The sequence below is a fragment of the Falco punctatus genome (assembly GCF_963210335.1).
Source record: "Falco punctatus genome assembly, chromosome: 15".
NCBI classification, from domain to species: Eukaryota; Metazoa; Chordata; class Aves; order Falconiformes; family Falconidae; genus Falco; species Falco punctatus.
Window position 1 is genome coordinate 287,042 of NC_137595.1, and position 9,623 is coordinate 296,664.

A 9,623-nucleotide genomic window follows, 5' to 3' on the forward strand; every position below is an offset into this window, starting at 1 on the left:
GGAGGGGGGAGGGGAAAGGCCATTTTTTGTGTTGCCATCCAAGCACTATACCCATTTCTATACTCTTCGTATTAATAAAATATTAATAAAAACAATGTAGCAGAAAATTAAGGGTTACCAGATTATCTTGTGGATAATAACAGCTTTTTGCTATTTTCTTCTGGTTTGTATTCAAGGAAGGAGATTCATAACTATCCAAACAGTGTTAGAGCTGTTTTGTTTTTATAGCATTAAGTATGTTGTCAGTATTGAAATCATGAGCCAGTAGGAAGAAAAGTGATATGTCTGGCCCCTGATGCAGTGATATATGTGGATACAGGTAGCAGAGTCCGCGACTGCCTGTATATATATCATTATTCTTTAGGGGGTTAGTATATAAATATTACTATTAAGAAGTGGTAAATGATATAAAGAAAAAAGATAGCAACTGGTGCTATTGATTAGTTTTTCGTTTATTTAACCTGAAAACACTTTTCTTCCAGGTAAAAAGTGCACCTATGGGCACAAATGTAAATATTACCACCCAGAACGGGCAAACCAGCCTCAAAGGTCAGTAGCGGATGAGCTTCGAATAAGTGCCAAATTATCTGCTGTGAAAACTATGAGTGAGGGAGCCTTGGCCAAATGTGGCACAGGGCCATCCAGCTCCAAAGGAGAAATCAGTTCTGAAGTGAAACGCATTGCCCCAAAACGTCAGTCAGATCCAAGCATTAGATCAGTAGCTGTGGAGCCTGAGGAAAAGTTATCAGTAGCCCGGAAGTCCGAGGCCAGCTCTGTCCCGTCTCTGGTTTCTGCATTAAGTGTACCAACGCTCCCTCCACCAAAAAGCCATGCAGCTGGTGCATTAAATACTCGTTCTGCAAGCAGTCCGGTGCCAGGTTCCTCACAGTTCATGCATCAGAAATCCTCACTGGAACATATGTCCAGTGTGCAATATCCTCCTATACTAGTCACCAATAGCCATGGCACCTCAGTTAGCTATACTGACCAGTATCCCAAATATGAATCATTGGGGGACCATGGCTATTATTCCTTACTCAGTGATTTCTCCAACTTGAGCATAAGTAGTATCCGTAACACAGATTATTATGGGGCTGATATGGACCAGGGGATGTATTCTAGAAACTCAAGCCCCTGTCCTGACAGTTGCTTAAGCCATACAAGTAATGATTCTTATTCCTCTTACAATGACTTGTATCTGGGTGTAGCAGATGCCAGTCCAGAAGACAATGTGAAGCTCCACAGACTGCCATCGCAAAATCGTCTTCAGCCTTTTTCCCATGGTTACCATGAAGCCTTAAATAGAGTTCAGAATTACGGAACTGAAGAGCCTAAGCAATCCCTTCGCAAACAGTCAGTTTCCCACTTAGGCCTACATGCCCAGCATCCGGTTGTTGGAGCACGGTCCAGTTGTCCAGGAGAATACCCTGTGCCTCAAAATGTTCATCCATCAACTGCACAACCAAGCCGTGCCTTGGTCATGACAAGAATGGACAGCATTTCTGACTCACGGCTTTATGAAAGTAACCCTACAAGGCAGCGAAGACCACCTCTCTGTCGAGAGCAGCATGCTAGTTGGGATCCGTTACCATGTGCATCAGACTCTTACACTTACCACTCATATCCACTGAGTAACAACCTCATGCAGCCGTGTTACGAACCTGTAATGGTAAGAAGCATGCCTGAGAAGATGGAGCAACTCTGGAGGAATCCCTGGATTGGGATATGTGGTGAGCCACGGGAACCTCATATCATCCCAGAACACCAGTATCAAACGTACAAGAACCTCTGCAATATTTTCCCTCCAAGCATTGTCCTTTCTGTGATGGAAAAGAATCCCCACATGACAGATGCACAACAGCTGGCAGCTATGATTGTTGCCAAATTAAGAACAGGGCGTTAACTCATTACAGCCTCTTTTGGATAAATGAAATTATACAGCATATAGGACCTGGAGGAAAACTTAAATGAAGAAGGAAGGGGCCAATCTATTCTAAATATTTTCTACTAAGATAGTATCAAATTCTGTACACAGTAGCAATCATATATATGCTGAAGCACTATATAAGAGTTGATTGTATTGTAAATTTTAAGATTTTAAATATAGGGATTTTTAATAGTATTTTATAGGAAATGCATACCTTGCTGCATGGATAGCTCATTAAGAACTACAATGTCACGTTCGGTGTCTCAAAGCTGTTACTACAAAATTATTGTTAGCAATTATATTGCATGTATTAGTGTACACTTTCAATTTGCTTATAAATACCTAATCGGCCTTTAAAAGTATGCTCTACACACACCCAGATGACTTTCAGGGTTTCAGCTTTGTTATTTGACACTGCCTACTGGCATACTAAATATTGAAGAAAAAGTAAACTTGACAAAAATTAAAATACTCAATTTGTAAAAGGAAAAACTGATTCCAGCTTTTGAATGTCGATATTGTTATTGGAACTCAAAACTGTTCCCCAAGAGCTTGAGTATCTTATTACCTTGTCCAGTATGTTGGCTCAATCCAACAGAAGCCAAATACTTTATTAAATTAGGACCAAAACATTAAGGAGTGCGAAGGCATGAGCGCCATTCAATAAACTAAAAGAAGTTTAACTGTAGCTTCTCTCTTCAGAATCGCCTCTCAACTGTGCAGTAAGCAGCTGCTGACCCAGATGACTAGACAAGCTGAGAGTAAATTGTCAGCTTTATGTAAATTGGATTACTCAACCTGAAGCAGCAGAAACTGGATGTTAACATGGAAGTTCATCAGTAACTACAGCCCTTCCTCTGGGGGCAAGGATGGTGCTGGAGTGAGCCTAACATTCATGGTGGCTGTACAAGATCAGCTTAAGAAGGGGGTGGAGGGGCAAGGCTGCTTCTTGAAAAGAGATGCTCTAGTTCGGGTTTGTGGCAAAGCTGGCCTGGTTTTTTGCTCTTCAGCTCCACGCAAAGGTGTGCATTTGCCTCATGAAGGCTTTAGAGTTCCTGTTTCAACAGGTGAGACAATTTTATGTGGCATTGTTTGTGCAACTGGTATCTTGCTCAGGGTGGGGAACCTTTGTAGCTAAATGTCTCCAAAAGAGACATTTATTGTTTTTTAAGCTGCACTGACTGGACGCCCTTTTTTGAATCCATTGTATATTTCGACATTTCGAACCATTACTAACTCGATACATCTCGAGCTAGGACTTGTTGACTTCTACTGTAGTTTTTTTCATGAAAGTTGAGAAGGCCTGGTTTATGGCCTTTTGTTTCTTCATGAGAAGGTGTGACACTGCCTAAATGTTTCTTACTGTGAAACACACGGAACGTGAGGCTGCAGTCAGGGTTGTTTCTGGTGTTTTGATAATGGCTTGCATGCTGCTTTCTAGACTATCTGTTTGTCTGAGGAACAAAGTTATACCATTTCTTCCACTTGTGTTACTGTAATGGTTGATTTGATTCAAAATATCTTGTGGGCTCTTTATCACACGCAAAGTATGTTCCTGTCATACCATCCCCCCCACCCCCCACCCCCTGCCAAACCCCCAAACCAACAACAAATTACAATTACAGGTGCAACTGCCGTTAATTTACTGATATTTGGTAACTGTATAATTTCACACAGGATAAATACTCTTGTGTTGGTACAGGTAACATATATAATGACCATGTCATTATGTATTTAAAATGAGTTAACTTGAAGGTGATTCTGCATTTATACTTGGCATTGAAAGAAACCAAGTTTTAATTAGTTGGTTATTGCCTCTGTTAATAGGAAAAAATAAAGTCTTCAAACATTTATAATAGTTGGGGAAAACAGATTTGACTCTTGACAGTTTTCAGAAATGTTTCTTACTAACCAGCATTTTATATTTTTAATTTGCAATTAATTCTTATTCTCTTCTCTTGCATGGTATAAGCAGCTGAGAGCAATGCCTCAAATAACCAGAAATGACCTTTTGTTTGTTGATACAAATTGTATCTCTTTTTCTTGATTGTATAAAAACTGTGTATAAAAAAAAAAATCTCTAGATTAACTTCAGTATTACATTTTCACCACAATATTTGTGACACCATGTGTCACAGGGAAGTAGCCCATGAGTAATTATGGATCTTTTTTATTTAAAATGGGCACTTGTAGTTTATAGACAAACAAGAACAACTTTTCAGAACCAGTTTATTATGTGCACAGATACTGTGTGTACGCCTCAAAGCATTACATAGTTACCTTTAGTCTATTTATTAAGCAGATACATTCTTGCACTAAACATTATGTGAAAATGTTGCTGTTAACTCATCTGCATGTGTTTAAAATGTACCAATATAATTGCTATAGTCCCTGCTTTATTCTTAATGGATTAATTTATAAATTATTTAGGTATAAAATGAAGTTTATTGTGCACTCATGTTTTCCATCTTGCATGGAATTAAATATTTGTATGTAGAAAAGTGTTTGTTCCCTTTTCCCCCCAATTATGATAAGCTATTTTAAGAGAGGTTTAGTAGGTGGTTTTGATGTTTTCTAAAGTGGAGAACTGAGCAGAAATTTCTGTGTGGAGTATTGGCTGGATTATGGAGATACTCATTTTTGTAGGATTTGTCTAGTCATTTTAATTTTCACTAACTTTTGTCTTCCTGATAATTCCTTTTTAAACAATGGGAATGCTGTGCCAATACAAACCCAACATACTTATTTCCCTAAGGCACTTTGAAGGCAAATTGTCTTTTTTTGCAGAAGCTATTAGCATCCACCATGCACAGAGTGACAGAATGGGCAGCGTAGCCTTGTGGAAATAATCTGCAAATTTTGTGCTCGTTTAGTCCTCCTTAGAGGTAATGAAACTTTTGTATGTGATGTAGTCTTTCCTAATCAGCTACTTCAAGTGATAATTCAGTCATCTACATCTGTTTTCAGATATGTTTACAAGCCAATTCAAAACACTGACACGTTCACTAATCTTCAGCGCATAAGCTTAGATTTCTTCTTACATGGAAGAGTTGATCTTATTAACACCTGATCATAACTGTCTATATTGTAAATATAAGACTTTGTATAAATGCTCTTTTTGAGAGCATGGTATTTAAATGTTTTTAAAACTGTAAGAGAACAGTTCTAGAAACTATATTTTAATAAAATCCATGAAATTGCAATTCTAGATGAGAAAAGAAAAAAAAAAAGCGGGGAGGTAAAATCCTGGCTTACTGCAATCAGCAAGAGTTAGGCAGTAGACTTTAGTGCTTTACTGTGGCCGGAGTGTTCTCCAGGAGTTCCGATTTACTGATCTTTCATCTTTAGCTATATTACTTTCACGTAATTTGTCACTTGAGTGTATAACCTTTAAATTCATGAATCAAAAATCAAATGCTTTATGGGATGTCAGTCTAAGTTATTTAATTTTTTTTGGTAAGAATTACATGTCAGTAATATATTAAATTGTACGAATAGATAGCTTCACTACTGTTAGTCCTGTTGTTGTCGTATTGAGCTGCAGTAGTTGGCTTTATTCATTTGTAGAATTAAACATTACTGTTTAATTGTTGTAATATTTTATAAATCTCTTTGGGTTTTTTTGGTTGACCCAAATATAATGTAAGTCTTAATGACAAAATGAGTGAAAATGGATGTTAAACCAGTATGTGGTATTCGTAAATCTCTGTAGTAATGTGTGCACTGTTGTAGTTGCGGCTGCATGTAATTCATTCACTAGCATGAGTCTGTTTAGCTTTTGTAAAAATGCTGTAACTGTAAACTTGAAAATAGAAGGTGTGGGTATGTTGCTTAGAACAAGGAGAAGGATCCTTATAACAAAACCAAAATATTAGTGTAGGTGAGTTCCCCTCTACGTACTTTTAATGGCCAGTTTGCCTCAAATTGTGAATTTTGGCTTTTTGAAATTCTTAATGATGAAGTCAGAACACACAAAGAATCTGTCCAGATAATTCAGTTAAAAAATACTTGGTGACATGCCTATAACTGTGACATATGTCAAATCACAGGCAGGAACATTTCAAGGGACATATTTTTACTATAGTGGTTTTTATAAAAATGCTATGCTAAAGAGAAGGAACATGCGCCATTTCTGTGAGACTGTGCTCCAAAGAGTTGAAATATTACTTCACCATCTGTCACTATTATGTCTATGGAGAGCATTCAGCTTTACTGCTCCTCTTGTACCCAGAGCAGAGCTTGTCTGTGTGACAGAGCCCTTACTACCTGTATTTCTTGCAATATTTCAACTTAAATTATTCTCATGCCAGTGTTTGATTAGCCTTGGAAGAGCCATTATACAGTATCTTGTGATTTTGGTCTGTGGTATTTAAAGTTTGTAAACTTATTAAAAGAACTGAGAGAAGAATCTAAAAGAAATATAGGCTATTACCTATATACCCCCCCACCCTGCTGTGTGAAAGGTTTGCACAATTATTTAATAATATGAAAAGTTATACTTTATATATATATACAAATTTTTGCTTATTTAATAAAACTGAAAGCCATTGGATTATTTGTTTCTAGCTTTTTATTTTGTAACCCTCTTTAGGTGAAAGCCCCAAAAAACTGCTTTGTCCAAAACAACTGTTGTAGTCTGTCTAAATTATTTGTCAGTATTTTTAGCTGCTGTACTGAAAAATACCTAGATTCTGAAATCACACATAATGTCCAGATTTTCCACCTGTGCTTAAATCTGTGAAGGAACAGGACAAGAGTTTTGCTTTTCTTTAAAAAGCAGAGGGAAAAGTACTATTTAGGGCCCACTGTCTCCTCAGAATTACATGCTTTGTCACTCTCTGTATTACACAGATTTGCTTCTGCTATTTAAACAATCACTTCCCCTGTGATGGGGGAGGCGATATAATGTCATTTATTACCATTGCTTTGACTCAAACTGCTTTAACTTGGGGGGGGGGGGGCAGGGTTGTGTGTATGTGTAAAGCTAACAAAAGGAAAGAAAATGATACACAAAGATCTTCTCTATCTGGATTTAACTTCTCGCTGTGTTTGCTCTCACAATGGCCAGGAACCAGGTGATTTGGAAGACAGCAGAAAACCAATAAAACACCTGTATTACAAAGTTGCATTTTCCTAATCCCAGGCCTTTTGTGCTTAATTTACATCCTCAAGTTTACCATTACTGAAAACAAGTACTAGATTGTATAGGGTATTCTTACTGTTCCAGTTGTCTCCCCAAGACTTTAAGGCCTGGGAAGAGCTGAAGTCCTTGTCTGAGTGGGTGCCTTTGGGAATGAGAAAACAGACTTAAAGACTCGATTAGCCAGGATTATCCTAATAATTATCCTAATAAGGTTCCAATACTCTGTCCAATCACATTGAAAAGAAATTCAAAAAATTGTAAAGGTCAAAGGGGGTCCTGGGCCACAAAAGCAGTGCACGCGGGCCTTAACTTCCTCAGCAATTCCCATTTGTGTGATTTATTCCATATAGTTGCAGCTTCTGTCTGTAAACCTTTCTATAGCTTCCCTTTGGAGATGCTTTTTCAATCAGCAGCAATCTGTCTGCAGAGATTAATTTACAGGGAGAAAACACTCTCAAAAAGTTCTGCCCAAGGCAAAGGGAAAAGTAATTTTGGCACACATCAACATTGCCTTTCCTATCCCCACCCTGAATATGCTTCTAGCAAAGAAAGTAATTAGCATGCTGAACCCAAATTTTACAAAGTAAACTACCAAAGAGTGAAAAAAATTGTATGTAGTGCAGTGTTTTGCCAGCATCACCTTTTCCTTTTTGAACTGCTGTGTTTGTGTTGACAGACCTCAGCAGTGGCCAATACGGTAACTTTACTTGATTTTTAAGTTATTTGAACTGGCTGGCTTTAAATGTTACGGTTATCTATGCATTTATTATGTATTATTCATAGTAATGTTGCCATTTCCCAGATATTTGGGAAAGCAGCTACAAAATTGTTCCTCCTGTGAGTTAATCAGATCAAACAAACACCAAGTTTCATAATCTTCAACAAGGCAATACATAATTGTCTGGGATTTACACTTCTGTTGTAGTAGAAGCCCCGACTTCACTTTTTAAAAATCAAACCAGTTATGTTTCTTTTCTCTAGCCATTCCCAACTTCCCCCTCCCTGCCCTGCCTTGTTTCAAGCCTGCTCCCCCCTGCCCCCACCAGTAACACTTTGTTTAAAATTCATGCCATTACTATGGCTTCTCCTTAAGTCTTGGTATTCTTTTTTTAAAGCACCTAGCAGTTTTGTGCTTTTCTACAAGTCATCCACAGCACTGGATTTAACTATTTTATTTAACTGCAATTAGATCAAAGGCCAGTATTTTTATCCTGTAATTCACTAGGTGGGGTGACAGCAGATACACAGGGCAGTAACTACAGCTGACAAAGAAACGATAGTAGCATATTATTTTACCAAGTAACCCTTGACCAAGGAGAAGGTTACATACAGCATGGCATTTGCTAGCGTCACACTTTCCTTTTTGAAGTTAGGCTTGTTTGCATTGATAGACCTCAGAAGTACCAAACAGTAATTTAAGTCATTTCATACTCTACCAAATACAGTAATAAAAAAACAAATCCTCTTCACTCAAAGTTTCCTAAATAAGCTTGAGGAACTCTAGGGCAAAAGGAGAAATTTCTAAAGATACAAGAAAAGGGGAAGGGCTTACATGAAAAAAATCCCTCCTAACAGAAAGAGAAGTTCGTTTTCTTTTGCATTAGTACTGCTTGTTTTTAGAGAAGGAAACATACAAAGTATCTTCCATTTTAAACACTTTTTGGCTATCTGGTAAAGGGTAACTTCAGTAGAACAGGATGACAAAAAATTAGAACAAAGAAATAATACTCAGATTATGGACCTCTAGCTAAGCCTTTACTTGAGAGCCAGCCCAAAGTATCCATGAAGTTGCTGTTCTGAACTTGTAATTCAATCCTATCCAATGTACAGGTAAAGCTCTAAGTCCCATTTTGTGTCTCTTTCTACAGAACATTAGCACCTAATGTCAGCAGTAACTCTAAAGAACCAAAACCATCCCATTTTACATGCCACATGACAATGTTCCTGTCGCAAATTATTAGACTGACTGAGAGGGAGGCTCTGTCTTACCCTCTCACAGACGCACTCCAACAAGTTCTTACTGCGGAGTCCTGCAATAAACGTATGCTTAAACCCCTGATTTTTGACAGGTAATTGCAGAAGCCTCCAAGTTCCAAGAACCTTTGAGACAGGTAAATAAAAATTAATTTAGGCAAAACCAGCTGGCAGTCCTTTTCCTCAACAACTTTCCAACAAGGCACTCAAGTCCATTTCTGCAGTATTCACACTAGCTCTCAGCAATGACTACCGTATTAGTTAACAGCCTCAACAAAATCATGAATAGAAACAACATCAAGCAGAAAACTTTAAATAAAAAGAGGCAGCAGTGGTCTCAAGATTATAATTTGAAAAAAAATGGTGAAAAAATTCTTTTTCAAATATATTTATGCACTCGTGTGAAATCCTAGTTAGATGAAAACTGTAGCACAGTATTATCCTGGCAAAATCACGCAAACTCATACAGGACAGTATTGGCGTCAACTGAAATAGGAAGGGCTCAGTGGTTTGGCTAACAGGGGCCAGAGGGCAGTTTCCAGAATACCTGAGTGAAAAGGAAAAACAGATCCAGAAAGG

At 37.8% G+C, this 9,623-nt stretch overlaps 1 protein-coding gene across 8 annotated transcripts in view; it reads left to right on the top strand.

Annotated features, from left to right (window-relative positions):
* ZC3H12B (zinc finger CCCH-type containing 12B) overlaps nt 1–6,479 on the top strand; it is a 35,197-nt gene extending 28,718 nt beyond the window's left edge. For 6 of the 8 annotated variants that reach the window (XM_080366232.1, XM_080366234.1, XM_080366236.1 and 3 more), the window contains one exon: nt 483–6,479. In XM_080366232.1, coding sequence (XP_080222358.1) covers nt 483–1,903 — 1,421 coding nt within the window. In that variant the 3' untranslated portion in view covers nt 1,904–6,479. The remainder of the gene's footprint in view (nt 1–482) is intronic. The other 2 variants (XM_080366238.1, XM_080366239.1) reach the window with 2 other exon arrangements.
* Nucleotides 6,480–9,623: the final 3,144 nt, after the last annotated feature.